The 18,148-nt window shown below is 50.7% G+C and overlaps 2 protein-coding genes across 9 annotated transcripts in view; one reads left to right on the top strand and one right to left on the bottom strand.

Moving 5' to 3' along the window:
* The window catches only part of SND1 (staphylococcal nuclease and tudor domain containing 1), a 439,060-nt gene that overhangs the window by 60,097 nt on the left and 360,815 nt on the right, over window positions 1–18,148 (bottom strand). The gene's annotated exons all lie outside the window — the stretch shown is intronic.
* Window positions 1,287–7,693, top strand: LRRC4 (leucine rich repeat containing 4). 4 transcript variants are annotated; one of them, XM_077994747.1, is made up of 3 exons: window positions 1,287–1,343; window positions 3,775–3,858; window positions 4,031–7,693. In XM_077994747.1, the coding sequence occupies exon 3, from the start codon at window positions 4,131–4,133 to the stop codon at window positions 6,090–6,092; it is 1,962 nt and encodes a 653-aa protein (XP_077850873.1). In that variant the 5' UTR covers window positions 1,287–1,343; window positions 3,775–3,858; window positions 4,031–4,130; the 3' UTR covers window positions 6,093–7,693.

Here is an 18,148-nt window from a genome sequence, read left to right as displayed (position 1 = left end):
CCCAAATCGGCCCCCACTTTCATCCACCTTTACAGTGCCGGGCAGCAGCTTTCATCTGTGGAGCCTGGAGCTGAACAGACAGGGTTTGAGTTTGCCTAGAGCAGCAGGGGACCAGCCCAGGCAGAGCCCCTGTTGCCTGAGGAAGGAGGGATAGTCACACTTAATCGCTGCCATCCAGACCCTGGCCAAGGGTCTCCTAAGGCAACAGACGACTCTACTAGGTTGGTGCCAGCTATAAAGGAGCAGAACCTTTCACCAGAAAGTCTGAGTGTCCTCCACAGTCCTGTCAGGCTAGGTTCACATTTGAGTCTACTAGACGGTAGTGTCCTGCTTGAGACTAAAGATATGCAGATGGGGTTTCAGTCAAGACATAAAAAGGGCTGCTAAGGAGCCCAGATGGAACTAAACCCTAGCATCAGGGTTTGACTCACCTCCACGTCTCCCTTCTTCTTCTTCTTGATGAGAGTTCATTTTCTCAGCCCATCTCCTACCCTTCATCTTACTTCTCTGACACATCCTTAACTGAACTTTCCTACAGTCTCCCTCCTCCCCCCTCCACTTGCCTCCACCATTTACTCTATGCAGAGTAGACACAGTGGGCATTCTTCTTAGTGATAAAAACATCGGATTCAGGGTTTGAAGGCTGGATGGAAAGGTTGGCTCTGTCATTTTCTAGTGTATGACCTTGGGCAAGTTATTTGCCTGCCTGAGCTAAGTGCCCTCATCTATGAAATGGAGACAAGTGTGGCAATTACTTTCACTGGGTAAATGAAGATTAAACAAGAACAGATATAAGTTCCTGGTATGGTGGATGGCACATAGTAGATAAGCATTCCAGTAAATGACTATTGAAGTGGATGAATGAAACCTGAGTTCTCATCCCACTGGGAGAATACTTTGGGGAATCACTTCCACACCCAAGTTTTTGACATCTGAGACATGCTGAGGCTCAAATCCACTATCACTTACTAGTGACACGAGGCAACATGTTTGACTCATATAAAATGAATAATAGGGTTGCTGGGAATATTAACAGTGGAATACAGACAGAGTAAGGGTTCAATAAATAGAAACTATCAAGGTTATATTTGACAGCAAACGATAACAGAAAGGTCTTGGTAAAGAATGGGCACTCCAACTTGCTTACAAAGGAACCGTTTCCAGGACTTCAAGTATTCCGTGGCGTATTTAAGGAGGTTCAGGTTACTGGGCAGAAGACAGTATTAAGAAATGGGTGTGGTAGAAACCAGAAAGCTGAGAAATCTAGGATCTCCTCGTTCTGAAGCAACAGCCCACGTGCAGGTGATGAGGGTTTATCTAGCGAGCCTGCCAGAAATCACACGGTGAGTGGGGTGGGGGATGAGGAGTATGGAGGCAGCTCTTGAAGGGAATGGATATTAAACCATGTTATATTCTACTGGACCGGCTTCCCAGGGCTCAGCTACAGATTGCCCCACTCACAATCGGCAGAGAAAAGGGCAGTCTTTTTTCAGGTGGGTGGGAAAAAGCTGACCTAGTCCTGTTCTCCTACACTAGTCTGTCAAATGCCTCAGGGTCTCCTACCAGAAATAGGAGCAAGAACTCCACCCCCACTCCCAATCGCTACCCCTGGCTGCTACGCAGTTCTTTTCAGAGTCCTAACCAAGGAGGGGCTGGCGAGCTCACAGGGCAGAGGGCTCAGCCGCCCGCCTCCCTTCCCCCAGTTCTCTGTGCACAGCGGCGAGCAAGGGGCGACTCCGGCCAGCGAAGACTGAGAAGCCGCGGCTGCAGCTCCATGAATGAATGGGCTGTGTCGTGGGCTCCGGGAGTTCACCTCAATCCTTCCTGCCGGCCTCTGTGCTGTCCCAGGTTGTCATTCCCCAGCTCGTCGCACTTGGTCATTCCTGCCACTGTTTCCCGCCCCCGCAACCCTCATTAAGGGAACTCTCATTTAAAGCCCCAGTGAGAACCCACGAGGGGTGAGGCAGAGCGAAGGAGGGGCCGGCGGCAGTGCAGCAGCGAAGCCCGGGCTCTCGGTCCGGGGCGCCTCGTGGCCCCCACCGCCCTCCCCCGAGTCCCCACCACGCAGTTTCGAACTCCGAGCGCGAGTCCGCGGCGCGGCGAGGCGCCCCGTCAGCAGTCGGCGGGGGTGAGGATGACGCGGGCCGGGCGGGAGGCAGGCCAACTGCAGCGGCCCCGCCGCGGGCCGCCGGGCCCCTGAGCCCCGCTCTCCACAGCCAGGGGACGCTGGGTGCGGGCCAGAGGGCGGGGGCCGGTGAAGGCTCTCCCGCCGCAGCCCCGCGCCGCTCCAGCCTATCAGCGGCCACCCAACGGCTCCCTCCGACCGGCCCAAAATAGCTGCGAACGCCCGCGACTTGCGCGCGGCCCCTCACTTGACGCTCACTCCAGCTCGCTCGCCCGCTCGCCCTGGCCCCGCTCCGCTCGTCTAGAGGGGGCGGGGAGGAAGCGGCCCGGGGAGGGGGGAGGGGGGAGGGGGAGAGAGGAAGCGAGGAGGAAGGAAGGAGGAAGGAGGAAGACGGGCGGCCGGAGGCGCGGGGCTGCGCGGCGCCGGCCGGCGCGGCGCTGGAAGGCGCCGGCGTTAACCCCGCGAGGCAGCCGGCGGAGGGGGAGCAGCGCTAATACATAAGAGCACTGCATCACGCTAATCTTCTCCCAGAACAGTATGCGTCAGCAGTACATTCACGTTCTGACTGAAGGACAAAAGGATGAGAGAGCAGTCTGCGTGGCTGCCGCCTGCAACACCGCGAGCCCGGCGCGAGGAGGAGACGGTGGGCGCCGCGCACAGGAGCCCCGCTGTTGCCGCCGTCGCCGCTAGCCAGCGGGGACTATGTTCCCGGGCTCCGGAGCGTTTCCCGCAGCCGCGACCCCCGCTGCTCACGCCGCTGCAGCAGTCCGCTGGCGGCGCGGCCACTGAGGGCGCCGGGAGCCAAAGCCGCGAACTCGCTCCCTCCGCACAAATCCGGAGCCGGCGGCGCGCCGGGGGCCGGGCAGCGGCGGGCGGCGACGGGCGGTTGCGCGCCGCCGGGGGCTGCGGCCGCCGCCGCCGGACCCGCGCCCGCCCCCGGACTCTCTGAAGGGGCCTGTGGTGCAGGCGCGACCGCGGGCGCCTCGCGCTCCTCCGGCCGGCGGACCGGGTCCGGGCGCAGCCGCCACGCCGCTGGCCCTCGGGCGCCTGACGGATCGCCGCCCCGCGCGCCGGCAGCCGGCGGACTGGAGAACTGAGCCCGGTTTTTGTCTCTTCCACCCTCCGAGAAGAGGCGAGGAGAAAGGGGGTGTGTGTCTGGGGAGGGCGAAGGCGCCGCGAACACCTCTTAACTCTCGCCGCCCTGCGAGCTCACGACCGCAATCAGCTGCCGCCGGCCCGGAGCGGCCGACGCGGGGAGAGGGAGCGCAGCATCGAGCGAGCGCGGCCTGGGCGGCTTCGGGGCGCCCCCGCACCCCCTCCGGCGGCGGCCCGGGGAGCGGGCCGGGGCCGCCGGAGCGCACTTTGGCGATGAAGCGCCTTCTCCCGCGGCTGGAGCGAGCCCGTGCCAGGGTCCAAGGACAAAGCCGGGAAGCGCTGGTGGCGCCGCTCCTCGGGCGGAGGGGGGGGCATGCACCTGCATAGCCCGCCGGGCCTTCGCTCTCCCAGGCGCGCCTCAACTCCGCGGCTTCGCCGGCTCAGGCTCCGGATTTACTAGAAGCCATTTTGTCTCCCCCACCCCTTCCCTCCCCTCCCCTCCCCTCTGCCCTCCCCGCCCCCACCACTTCCCCCTTTTGTTAATTAAAACTAAGAAGTCGGAATGGGAACGAGGTGCCCAGCTCCCGTGGAGAAAGCTTAAGGACACCACGCCAGTGTTTTCCTGCCTTCCTTCCGAGGTAGGTGACGGCGAACTGGGTGGGGACGGTTGCAGTGTGGGAGAGTCGTAGCTTTCGGAGGGCTTGCCTTGAGGGTGGGTTGGGAGACGAGGGGCCGCTCGAGTTTAGCAGGATTTTTTTCGGCCGATGCGCTCCGTCTCTCTAATCGCCCCCTCCCCACCTCCTTCTCCAGATGGAAAGAGGAGCTCCTAGCTCACTTAAGCCGGGGTAGGGCTGGTTCTCCTTTCCGAGCCAAAATCCCAGGCGATGGTGAATTATGAACGTGCCACACCATGAAGCTCTTGTGGCAGGTAACTGTGCACCACCACACCTGGAATGCCATCCTGCTCCCGGTCGTCTACCTCACGGCGCAAGTGTGGATACTGTGTGCAGCCATCGCTGCTGCCGCCTCAGCCGGGCCCCAGAACTGCCCCTCTGTCTGCTCGTGCAGTAACCAGTTCAGCAAGGTGGTGTGCACCCGCCGGGGCCTCTCCGAGGTCCCGCAGGGTATTCCCTCCAACACCCGGTACCTCAACCTCATGGAGAACAACATCCAGATGATCCAGGCCGACACCTTCCGCCACCTCCACCACCTGGAGGTCCTGCAGTTGGGCAGGAACTCCATCCGGCAGATTGAGGTGGGGGCCTTCAATGGCCTGGCCAGCCTCAACACCCTGGAGCTGTTCGACAACTGGCTGACAGTCATCCCTAGCGGGGCCTTTGAATACCTGTCCAAGCTGCGGGAGCTCTGGCTTCGCAACAACCCCATCGAAAGCATCCCCTCTTACGCCTTCAACCGGGTGCCCTCCCTCATGCGCCTGGACTTGGGGGAGCTCAAGAAGCTGGAGTATATCTCTGAGGGAGCTTTTGAGGGGCTGTTCAACCTCAAATACCTGAACTTGGGCATGTGCAACATTAAAGACATGCCCAATCTCACCCCCCTGGTGGGGCTGGAGGAGCTGGAGATGTCAGGGAACCACTTCCCTGAGATCAGGCCTGGCTCCTTCCATGGCCTGAGCTCCCTCAAGAAGCTCTGGGTCATGAACTCACAGGTCAGCCTGATTGAGCGGAATGCTTTTGACGGGCTGGCTTCACTTGTGGAACTCAACTTGGCCCACAATAACCTCTCTTCTTTGCCCCATGACCTCTTTACCCCGCTGAGGTACCTGGTGGAGTTGCACCTACACCACAATCCTTGGAACTGTGATTGTGACATTCTGTGGCTAGCCTGGTGGCTTCGAGAGTATATACCCACCAATTCCACCTGCTGTGGCCGCTGTCATGCTCCCATGCACATGCGAGGCCGCTACCTCGTGGAGGTGGACCAGGCCTCTTTCCAGTGCTCTGCCCCCTTCATCATGGATGCGCCTCGAGACCTTAATATTTCTGAGGGTCGGATGGCAGAACTTAAGTGTCGGACTCCCCCTATGTCCTCCGTGAAGTGGTTGCTGCCCAATGGGACAGTGCTCAGCCACGCCTCCCGCCACCCACGGATCTCTGTCCTCAACGACGGCACCTTGAACTTTTCCCACGTGCTGCTTTCAGACACTGGGGTATACACATGCATGGTGACCAATGTGGCAGGCAACTCCAACGCCTCGGCCTACCTAAATGTGAGCACGGCCGAGCTCAACACCTCCAACTACAGCTTCTTCACCACAGTAACAGTGGAGACCACGGAGATCTCGCCTGAGGACACAACGCGAAAGTACAAGCCTGTTCCTACCACGTCCACTGGTTACCAGCCGGCATATACCACCTCTACCACGGTGCTCATTCAGACCACCCGTGTGCCCAAGCAGGTGGCAGTACCCGCGACAGACACCACTGACAAGATGCAGACCAGTCTGGATGAAGTCATGAAGACCACCAAGATCATAATTGGCTGCTTTGTGGCAGTGACTCTGCTAGCTGCCGCCATGTTGATTGTCTTCTATAAACTTCGTAAGCGGCACCAGCAGCGGAGTACAGTCACAGCCGCCCGGACTGTTGAGATTATCCAGGTGGACGAAGACATCCCAGCAGCAACATCCGCAGCAGCAACAGCAGCTCCGTCCGGTGTATCAGGTGAGGGGGCAGTAGTGCTGCCCACAATTCATGACCATATTAACTACAACACCTACAAACCAGCACATGGGGCCCACTGGACAGAAAACAGCCTGGGGAACTCTCTGCACCCCACAGTCACCACTATCTCTGAACCTTATATAATTCAGACCCATACCAAGGACAAGGTACAGGAAACTCAAATATGACTCCCCTCCCCCAAAAAACTTATAAAATGCAATAGAATGCACACAAAGACAGCAACTTTTGTACAGAGTGGGGAGAGACTTTTTCTTGTATATGCTTATATATTAAATCTATGGGCTGGTTAAAACAGATTATATTAAAATTTAAAAACAAAAAGTCAAAACAAAAATATTTTCTAACTTGTAAGTTCTATTTAAAGGGGGTGGGGGGGAATCTTGGTAATGTTGTGGGGTACAAGCCACAAGTTAACTTGCTATGCTGCCAGATGGGATTTCTGGTATAAGGTTGAAATTGCTGAGATAAAATAAACTAAAACAACAAACATCCCTAAAGAGGTAGGATGTGGGCTGCTGAGGGGGCAAGAGGGATAGACTGAACTTGTCATTTTTTAGAAGATGCTTCATAGGACACAGGAATACCAATTTCTACAGACATCTTTCTTAAGCCGAGAGCTGTCTTTGCAGAATTATCTTATTTAAAAAATACAAAAAAAAGCACCATGAATTTGTACTGTGCCAAAATGTTAGTGGCAATAATATTTTTCTTCAGAGGCTAAGGGGAAGATAGATCTGTACATGTATTTTAAGCAGGAAAACCACCAAAATTCAAATGAACCCTTAAAGGGGCTGAGTCTTTGTCCATGTGCACAAGTCTTGGGGGTCTGTGCACTGGGACACACGTGTGCCTTGCCTGACAGAATGCTTAGGAAGGAGCAGAGAAGGATGGGAGCTGGCGTAGCTCTCAGCCTAATGCTTTCACATTGCACCAGATTCCTGCAGTTGGGCTTAACCCACTCTGCAAGGCATGTGTCTATTCAGGGTTTCCCAGGAGGAGGAGGCCCCTGAAGGGGTGCGGCAGCAGGGGGGTGGGAAGGGAGGGTAAAGCAGAGAGAATGTATTCACAGGAGGCCATAAATTAGCATTGTGCCATGTCCACCTGTTGTTCCTGGAATCTGACAAATGATTGTAGACAATGATGGCATTTTATGATTTTTAAAAAAGATTTTGTTTTAAGGTGGAGAGGGAGGAGAAGCCTGAAGTGGGGAGCTTGGGAGTGGAAGCTTTTCTCATGCTTGTGGTTTGGTGACTTTTCTAAATGCTGATTCATTAGGGACTATTACAGTTGATGTCAACCGGTTGTGGTGATGGGGTGGGGGCAGAACATGAGTAGCAAAGAAAAAGGAGAGACGAAAAGGGTACAGGCTCATGTAAAGTAATGAAGCCTTTCCCAACCAGGAGGGTTCACAAAAAAGCTTGAGAGCCACAGTTACAAGTGACACGCATGCACACATGGAGTTCCACATGGGGTCCTGTTGAATGGAGCACACTGAGGGGAAGCTTCCCTCTCCCAGGCCACCTCAGGAGAAGGTGAAAGAGAAAGGGTGGGCGTGGGTGGGGAAGGCAGAGATCTCTGTTATTCTGGTCCATTTAATGATGTAACTTCTTTCAGTTATTACTTTAGCTTTAAAAGGAAATAAGGGGTTCAGATTTGAAAGGGGGTGGTATGGGTGGGGGTGGGGTGGGGAATTGCCAACAAAAGAACACTGATTGTAATGTGAGAAAAGTGTATTTTTGTATTTTAATAAATATTGTTGAATTTTTAATTCAATGTCCCCAAAGGGTTAAATTGAATAAGACCCTGAACCTATAGATTCTTATGAGCCAATCATTTCTATTTAATAAAAAAGCGGGGAGGGGAGGGTAGAGGTATGATGGGGGAAAGACAAATGTTAAATTATTTTCAAGTATGGGAAAATGCTAAAGCTGTTAATAACCTTTCCTTAGCTTAAATAAAAGCACCCCGATTCTAGTGCACCTTCCACAAGCTAACTGTGTTAGTCCCTGGCTTTGTTGGGGGTATAACCAAATTCCCTGTGCCCTGGAAAAGCAGGGGAAATGGGTCAGCCTCAGCTCCTGGGACCTGGCCAAAAGTTAAATGCCACCTCAGCAGAAGCTGCTGGTCAGGCAGCACCAGCTCTACCCGAGGACCCTGGGGGACCTGGATTTCAGAGGTCTGTAATAATGTAGTTTGGCTTAAATTTCCGACAGGCAGTGTTGCTTCTGTTCTCTGGGTGCTAAATAATCCAAACATGTCTTCGTGGTACGTGTCTGTCTCTTGATGCTTACCGAGTAATAATGTCCAGAGAGGCTGCATGAATCAGGACCCTGCACTTCTTTAGTGCTAGTATTTATACTAATGCAGAGAATTGGGACTGAGTGGGTGTGAACTCTTTGGAACTGAGGAAGGAAAGAGAGGCAGGCTCCACTTTGCAGCAGTTGGCTAAGGGCCAATTCTTAATCCTCCTGGGTATATACATCATTTCTGGGTATCAGTGTGCCAGCACATATGTATGGGCACACACTTATAAACTGCCACTCACAGTTCTAGCCACCAAAGATCCATTCCTCCTGCCTCTCCTTTACCACCATACCCCCAATAAAAAAGAAAACTGCAGGAGAGCAAAGGGTGGGACTTGGCTAGGACCAGGTGAAAAAGCAAGAAATTACTCCCTTTCCTAGTGCCACAAGACACAACTCAGGCTGTTTAAAACAGCTTCCTGGGTATGCATTCAGAGGAAATTGCGGAGGAAGTTGCTGTTTCAGAAATAGAGGATGAGGAGCCAATTTCCTAACACTCTTCTTTTTTTTTTTTTTGACAGCTATTTGAGCAGACAGGGAATTATGCAGTAACTCTGCAATGACTAAGGGTCTGTGGCTAACAGTCTGAGGGGTGAGGTACAGAAATGGGCCTAAAACAATCTTGGGAAAGAGTCCTATGGACAAATGCATTTGTCCCAAGGAAGACTATATTCAGCTCCAATCTGTGGGAGAAGGACTTTTCAAAGGATCCTCAAAGGAATTGGGGGAGACTAAGAATATGGATCCTAGATTTAAGTATCCTCAGAGCTGCCAGGAGAGTTCCTTACCCCAGCAGGCCTGCCCTTTGATCCGTGCAGTTTCAACTTTTACAGCAGTAACCTTCCTTTGCTATCATGGTATATCCTCCTCTGTAGCAGGCACTTGGGACAGCTTTTCAGAGAGGCATCCCGTGCGTACCAAAAATGCAGCCATGAATGCTGGTGACTCATCCTTGGCCTGGCCAAGGTTTGTTACTTAGGAATGGAACACGGGTTGGTAGCTCGTCGGGGGGTAGTTATAGCAACATGTTGGATGTAAAGACTCTTGCTGATGATACGCAGTTAGAGAATTTTCATTATAGAACTGAAAGCCATGAAAAATCATTTAGTCTAATACTTTCACATTTTACAGTCAAAGAAACTGAGCCCCAGAGAAATTAAAAGACATATCCAAGGTCACACTGCTAGTGGAGGAGGTGGGACTAAAAGCCCAGGTCTCTTGACCCCTAAGTCAATGTGCTTTCTCTCTGCTATTGGCTATCAAGAACATACTTAACTAGCAAAACACAGTTAAAACGGGCCCTTCCTAAGATATGTCTGTGTTCTCTTATCCCTCTTAGAGCTGTTCAATCTCTTTAGAACTGGCTCTCCTGCCCTCTAAGGCCTGACTACAGGGGCTCCACAGGTGCTAAGGGGTTAGATTATCAGGACTGTACATAACAGTTTCCTGATTCTTAGGCCCAATGGCAGACAGAAACTGCAGGATCCCACAGGGGGTGACAGCTAAAGGGGAAGGAGTGAACTAGATAAGACTTGGTGTATTACAGTGAGAAAAGGTGGCTTGGCCTCCTTCCAGCCTTGGAAACTCTGCAGTGTAGAGGAGGTCTTAAAACACCTACTGGACCACAGAGGTTCCCCCATAATGGAGCGGTTTTTGCTTACCTGGCCCAACAATGAGAATAGTGGGAGGCTCTTTCACTCCTTTTCTCCACCGTATCTACCCCAGCTCTAGCTCTTTAAGTGCCATGCTGTAGCTGCCACTTCTATAGGGCTTTTTAACAGCCTTCAGCTGGATCCTATTATCAATGGAGGTAAAGGTAGATAGGCTAGTTTCTAAGGCCTAGAGACATTAGCTTTATCATGGCTATTTAACATGTATTGAGGCCAGCAACTTGCTGGGTGCTGGGTGAAACCACCAGCAGCGAGTCCCTGGCAAGACAATTCCTATTGTTGTCTGGGAAGAGGGTCAGAGTCCATGGTCTCTGGCTTCCTTCTGTAGTAATGGTTAAAGACTGGGAGAGGGCTAAGTGGGCCTTACCCCAGGCTTCTACCTCAGGGGGCCAGGGCCTATAATTAACGGCTCCATCATTTCACTGCAACAAAGCAGCAGGGGCTTAAAATTAGAAAAAAGAGAGAGAGGAACATTTATATCCAAACATATGTCCGATTTTATCTCCTCTGCTGGCACTCAGCACTCCATGCCATCGGCTAATGCAGGCACTGTTCACGCCATTTCTGAATCCTGCCTCAGCTAAACTGCAAGGCAGCTTTTGGCTCAAAGCAACTCTCTTGGTCTCACTCCTTTTAGGAAGCACCCCTCTCCCATGCAAGAGGAAGAATGGTTTGGACAGGATAATGTTGTTTTCATCTTTGCTTTAAATTAAAATGAAGTAAATTACTTCTTGGAGCAGTGATAAGGGCTTCAGGAACTAGATCAATGTAATACACACACACACAAAATATAGCATAGTGCTTGCAAGCACAGACTCTGTAGCCAGTCTTCCTGTGTTGAATCCTAGTTCCATCACTTACTAGCTGTGTGACTTTGGGAAAAGACTCAATTTCTTCACCTAAAAAATACCGACAATATTACTATCTACCTCACTACTTCACAGATTGTGAGAACTGAAATTTTACATATATATAATTATATATGTATATGTGTGATACAGATCTCACTTAGTGCTCCACAGCATATAGCAAAATGCTAGATAATAGTTGACAGTACGCCCAAACATACAGATCAACAGAGAAGCCCCATCACCACTCCTATTCTTGAACACTGTGTATGTCCAGAGACATGCCTATTGTGCTACTCCAGAGAAGAAGGATGATCTAGAAGTCAGAGACAATAGTATCTATAAGCCCAGTCACTGTGAGAAACGTGGTTATACTTATCTTCCCAGGAAAACCTTGCCTTGTACTCTGGTCCCTACCCCAGCACTATAGCTGTCCCAAGGCACTGATTTAGTTAGTCCAGGAATAGATTACCTTTCCTTGTGGTGAGCCAGAAGAAAGTGAAGGTGCTGATAGTGGTGCACAAGCTGAGGGCTGGGACCTTGGGAAGCCTAGGTCCTTTACCAAGAAGGTAAACTTCCTAACGTCTTCTCCCCTACCCATGTTTCTCTGGCACAGAGCAATCAAAGCCTTATTACTCACGTCAGTGATGAAATCCTCCCTGACCATGAAGTGTTACCAGGACTGGGAGTGGGGAGGGGGGAGGCACTAGGAGGAAGAAGGTAGCACCGAGAGGGCCCATGGAGCTTCCGAGCAGTATTGCAGAGCTAGGAGAAAAGAAAGGCAGTAAAAAGCACCATAATTGGAGCAAATGAGAGAAGAATGGAGTTCTATGGCAGATACACAGGCTAAGGGGCTGCAATGCAGTCAAGGAGGAAAGCCAGGGAGATTCCTCTGCCTTAGCAAGCAAGAGGCTGGCTGGACCCTGGATGGGGAAGGACTGTTAGTGTGAAATTCATGGCATGGAACAGAGGAGAAGAAAAGCAGGGAGATCAACTTTCTGAGAGGAGAAGAAAGAATGCATTTTGATTTCCTAATGAGAGGCTAGAATTAGATTTTAGGATGATCACAGGTTTTATCCTCTGGTACATGCCAGCTTTGCTGTCAGTACTTGGGCCAAACCACCTACCCACAATAGTCCTGTTCCCTATCCTGGAGGCTGTCCACTGCTTGGGGAAGCAACCCAGCCTTCAGGGATGTAATTTAATCCTGACCCTGACAGGCTCACTTAGGGATCTGCTCTGAACCACTTCCTCATTTCTATTAAGGCACAGTCATGGGGAGGGGGGTGAAGTGTGCTGGGGAGAAGAGAGGGAGCAACTCGGTATTTGTCCACAAAAAGAGTATTATTCCAGAGGGACAGTGTTATATAAATTGTGTTTTCCAATAAAAATAATGATGTCTATGAGTTCAGTGCACATGGACCCTTGCAGTGAGTCAGAGATTTGGCCTAGGCCTGTGGGGGATATCCCTGGGAGAAACTGTCTTGTCAAAGGAAGTTAGCATTTGAGATGATGGCGTGATCTTCGCTCACTTATCCCATCAAGAAGAGTTTTGAAACTATAGCAGGGAAGCACTGATATGAGAAGCTATTCTCAAGCTAGGTGTGGGAGCTAGACGGACTAAGATAGTACTTAGCCTTTCAGGTTCATTCATTCTGTACAATCAGGAACGTTAGAGCAATTACTACAGTTTAAATCAATTATAGGATGCCAAAGAAACAGTATTTGATCTACTTGTTTCTTTCATACCCTCCTACCCTTTTTTTTTTTGACACAGAGTCTCGCTCTGTTGCCTAGACTGGAGTGCAATGGTGTGATCTCGGCTGACTGCAACCTCCGCCTCCCGGGTTCAAGCGATTCTCCTGCCTCAGCTTTCTGAGTAGCTGGGATTACAGGCGCACACCACCATGCCCGGCTAATTTTTGTATTTTTAGTAGAGACAGGGTTTCACCATGCTGGCCAGGCTGGTCTCAAACTCCCAACCTCAGGCGATCTGCCCGCCTCGGGCTCCCAAAGTGCTGGGATTACAGCCGTCAGTCACCGTGCCCAGCCCCCACCTACCTTCTTATAGCCCCACTAATAAAAAAAAAAAACCCTTCAATTAATTATTGTATCAAGTTTCCTGTCCCATAATCCCCATTTGAGTACACTCATCTGCCATGACAGGACCTAGGAAATCATGCATGAGGCCCTCCATTTTGAAGAATGATGGCTCTTTCTTCCTAACATTTCTCATGATATTTCCTCTTCAAGGCAACTCCTTAATTTGTAGTCTCTTTTACAGTTCCTTTAAGGTCTCAACCCTCATTTCCCTGTCTCTAAGTTGGTGCTGATTTAGTCACTAGATAAGTCACTCTACCTGCTCAATGAGTCAGCAAGGATGACTGAGAAGAGCTTTCACACACTAACTGTTCCCTGTGCAAAGTTTGGTTTCCTTGCCTCGGGCTACTTCTTCCCAGTCTTCAAGGCCCTGGCTTCCTCCCTTTACCTGCCCACTCATCCAGGTTCATTAAGACCATTCAGACAGCTTCTCCCACGGCAGGTGAACTGAATGAGTTATAGGCAGCTCTCCACAAAGGCAGTTCTAGCCAGGAGCCAAGTGCCAGTTCCCTGGATCATGCAGCTGTGTTTGGAGGAATGCTGAGTGCATCCCTCACAATAGGCCCAGAAATGGAGCTGAGGCCTCAGATACTAACAGCCTGTTTCTGCAGCCTGCCAGCCACAGTGGTTATAAGTTATAATCTATTACCATTGCAAGAAGACTTAATTTCTGGACTTAAAGGAAGTCAGATAATACTTTATCCTATTAGTGTCTGCCTGTGTGAATTGACAATGGCATCCTTCTGACACGACTGCATATTCTTCCAATTTATCTCTTTAAGGAAGGGCAGGGAGAAGTCTGGATGGAGTAGGAAAAGAGGGAGGAAAAAAAATAACCTAAGGAAGAGGCTGCTGAAGGAACCAGGGAAAGGGAAGAGTATTTTTTTCTATTAGAAACGAGGAGAGGGGATGCAGAGGGACAGGATAAGACTGTGCTGTTTCAAAGCATGTTTGCATTTCATTTTGTTTCTCTCATGAGGGGGAGAGACAGCAAGCACTGGAGGTGCTGTGTGCAAATGTGTCAGAAAAAAGGCTCTGAAGCCACAGAGCAGGATGAACACAAGAAGAATAAGGCATAGGCCCATTCTGTGTGCTCGCTGTTCCATCCATTGTGCCCGTTGGAGGTTTTCCCTTTCCTTAATCCTTCCCCCTTCATGTGTAAGTCCGCATCCACTCCGACTAGTGGTGTCATGTCAGCCGAGGGTGCCTTCTCATTCTGGGTGTGTTATCAAGGCTGGCTGACCTGGGGATGGCAATGGACACTGAGACAGAACACAGGTTCATGGTTCCTAACTTCCGGGATGTGGAGAGAGCAATGAGAACTTCCAAGTTAATTCAGAAAATCTAGTTGAACCCTCACATTTTATTTATGAGGAAAATGAAGCCCAGGAAGATGTGCCTTGCCCAGGTGTCACAAAGCTGGTGATGCAGAGACCCTACCTGTGGTCTCTGGGTTCGCGATCTAGCACAATTGCTGAGCACCTGCAGGGCCACCATGACTTACAACTCCAGGGGGCGCCATTTACAGAAATGGCAAAGTGATTAGTGCCCCCTGGAGTTTGCATTTTGGTGCAATCCTTTATAGTTCCCTTTTGGGATGGGGGAAGGCCTTTCCCACCAGTACTGTATCTGTGCTTAATGCTCTGAGACAGATGGTGCCCACTCACAATTTCACTCAAACAGGAAGAGCTGAGAAATCAGGCAACTTTCCTTTCTCTTCAGGGCATGTGTGTTCTGATGGCAGCCCCACAGCTAATAAACCAAAAGGGGCATGTGTTGCTTCCATGGCCTTCCCCTTCTCTCTACAAGAGTGCAGGGTAGTAAGGTAACATCTATCCCAACATGCCAGGGGGGCTTGCAGAAAGCTAAATCATGTTAGAGGTCTGTTCAAGGTCATGCAGACCCTTGGAGAAGCAGAGAAGCCCGGAGTCCTGCTCTTCCTCCCTGGCCTTCCTAGTGTTGCAAAGGGACCCTTAGAGGGAAAGCTCTGGCAGCCCAGGTTGACTCAGGGGCCTACCCTGAAACTGGGGTCCAGGAAGCTAGGAAATTGTCTCCTGTTCCTTCCATCTCAACAGATCCTCTCTTGGGAACAGAGTGGCCCTGGCTATAATTTTATCACATACATTTAATTAGAATTTGTGTCCTTCATGATGGCTTCAAGTGAAGTCCCAATAGAAACATTCTAAAAGAACAGTGCTTTCAGGCAAGGATTTCTTCTAACCAAGTTAATTTAGCAGAAATTTGCCATCTTGCATTGGGTGGAGTTACCTCTCTTTTCAACTTCAAAGCTGGGAAGCAATGGGAGGTGAGGAATGCAGAGAAAATAAAGAGGAGGGCGGGGGCTTCAGGCAAATGAGTTTCCATCTATTAAGGAGCGGTAATTTCTGCTAGCTCCCCTAGAGACCGGTCCCCTCCAATAATGGCCTGACTCTAATGATTCCCACTCCTAAGCAACAGCCTGTGTTATGCTGGTGTTGAGACGAACTGTGCCAGAGAAATTCCCTTTCTCTCAGAGGTGCTGCTATCATTACACAAGAGACATTAGCTAGCCAGGAGGATGTGCTATTGATGGGGAGAGAGAAAGATAACCAAAGAGAATGCTCTTCCCTAGCAGGCTTGGTACAGCTGACTTAGGACAGAAAAGGCGGACCTAGAGGTTACAGGTTAGCAGTAAGAAAGGACTACCCATCACGGGCAGATTCTCTGGACCAGGGGGTGACCACAGGAGAAGTGGCCTCCTGATGAGTTGATGAACTCAGTTCAAGGAGGAACTAGCTGGCTGGGAGGGAGGGACAGGTCTTTGGAGTTTGGAGTGTGGGTTAAGCTCAGGCATAATGGACAAAACTAATGGGCATTTGAGATGTGAAATGTGGTAATAAGTTCATGGGGGTAATAAGTTCAGGGATGTAAGGATAAGGGATTCAATTTCAGGTCCCTAAATACTGGTCATTTCCAGGACAGAAGTACAGGGATGTGGCCTTAACAGCAATGAAGTTAGGATCATAACTGTTATTAAGGCTTCAGTGTTAGCTGAGGGTAGGGGGTTCTCTTATTGTGCCCTCTCCATTCTAAATACACTGAAATCTGTGATGAAAGCTAATATTGTGAGTTACTGCTAAAGTTGTTGCCAGCAGGTCTTGAGTAGGGGTTAGGGAGTCCCTTATTTTGCCCCTGGTGGCTTCCCTGTGATAGAGATGGACTGCTTCCAGAGGCTGCTTTGCCAGATGTGCCAGCAGGCAGCCCGGCCAGAGAGCCTGCAGTGCAGACAGATGCCCTGGGTCGTATTCAGGATGGTGAGACCTTTTATGGTACTGTGGCTCGGCTCTGGGGCAGTGCCAGAGCGACAGGGTCATATTCCTCAGCCAGATTCATTTCCCCCCAAACCTCTTCAAATATGTGGGTCATGGAGGGAGGCAAATTTAATTAAATTACTGTGTTGTGAACTGCCCTTCCTGGGCAAAGGCTAAAAATGGGCTCATGCTGACATGCAAACCCATCTGTGTACACAGCATGTGTTTTCTTTGTGCTGGGCTGCAGCAGCTGGATGGGGTTGGCAATGCCCAGGGTTGGACCCAGTGAGCTGGCCCTTTTGCCACAGCAAGGCAGAGTCAACAGTAATCCAACCTGCACCCCAGACAGCTCCGATGACCTTTTCTTTCTACTTAAAAGATGACTGGGCGGCACTCCCCCTTCCTACATCAATTTGTTTCTCCTCAAGTGCTTCTCTTGCTGACACACAGGACTTTCCCGTAAGGCGGTGCCCTGAGCAGTACCGGGTAAGAAGGAACAAAGCTGCAATGAGGTGTGATTCAGAAGAGTGCACGGGCAGGGTTTGTTTAGCTTGGCAGGAGACAGAGGGGTCTCCCGGGTGATTCTCTAGAGTGCTACTTCAGCAGTTCCCCACTGGCAATGCCAGTGCTGGATAGAAAGCCCTTGTCAGGTGCCAGAGTAAAGCAGAAAAGCTTCCTCTCCCCTGCTCCCTGCACAAATGCCACAGTGCCTATAGGACTTGACCAACAAAGCCAGGCAAGGAAGGTCAGGAGCAACTAGAAGCATTTAACATGTGGAAACCAGCAACCAAGACAAATGCTGGCTGTCCTGAACCTGTCACCCAAGGTCATTTCATTTCCCTCCTGGAAGTTCAGACCTCACTGCTGCAGTTTACAAAATACCACAAGGGTAAAGAGTTTGCCCCCCACTCCGCCCCCGAGTGGTGCTGCTGCTGGAGTTGGAACAGGGCTTCCCTCTGCTGGTGTGAAATGACTTGAGATGGGATCAGGTGTGGCACGGGGAGTAGCAGATGCTGAAGGCCGCAAGGCAGGCTTTTCATTCGGAACTAAGACCAGGGAAGAGTCAGCTGGGCAATCTTTTCCTGACTTGTTCCCCAGAGAGAACAGAGCCATCTCTCATGTCTAAAACTTTAGTGAATGCAACACATGGAGCCTGAGAGGTGGCCCTGTACTGGGACAACAGGAAAACATCTTCCTGGGCGATTAGTAGTTGTACTTATGCAGCCCCCTTCATGTCCTGGACATCCTGGCAGCAAGCAGCTAAATAGTTGATTTGAGCAGTCCAAGCAGCTCTGGGGTGATGAGAGCCCTCTGTAAGTCCCCATCTAGGCAGGTTTGCAGGTAAGCCACATGAGAACAGGGGGAAGAACCTCCCTACCCTAACCTCCAAGCCTCTGGCATGCTGTGTGCTCTTCCGAATCACACCTCACTGCAGGATGAGGAAGGCAGGATCCCTCTTGGAGCTCTGCTGTCCCCTCTACACTGTGCTGAACAGTTCAGGGATGTTCTCTGACATAACCAGGGGTGGGGGTGGGGGGGTGGTAGTGTATCTGCCACATTTTGTAGATGGCTAAAGTTTCTGGCAGTGAATCTGATGGTTATTTTAAGGACTAAGACAAATATTGTCAATTCAGGTCCTTGGGACCTATAACTCAAGAACCTGGACTATGCCTATAGCTGACCGTTGGTCCAGTACTTCCAAATGACTAGAATTTCTGGATCAAAAACAAAAGCAGGCAGATCACTAAGATTTGGTCAGACACAAGAAAATAATGGATCCAAGAAAGCAAGTTTCCTGTGGTTAAGAGGTTAAGTAACAATTGTAACAGGAAGAGAAAAAGACATGTAATCTGCACAAGGAGGATAGGGGCAGTTATGAAGAACAAGAAATTGACTGCTTTGGTGTGATCTATCATGTGACTTTAGAGAAAGAAAAAGGTTCCTGGGTGTTCTGCCTAGGTGCTCTACCCTTTGGTAGAGCTTTGCTTCCTTACCAAATTGGAGAGAAGAGG

Source organism: Macaca mulatta, chromosome 3, assembly GCF_049350105.2.
Source record: "Macaca mulatta isolate MMU2019108-1 chromosome 3, T2T-MMU8v2.0, whole genome shotgun sequence".
In the NCBI taxonomy this organism is placed as follows: domain Eukaryota; kingdom Metazoa; phylum Chordata; class Mammalia; order Primates; family Cercopithecidae; genus Macaca; species Macaca mulatta.
The sequence above is the reverse complement of the archived record's forward strand: the minus strand, read 5'-3'. Positions and strand labels throughout refer to the sequence as shown.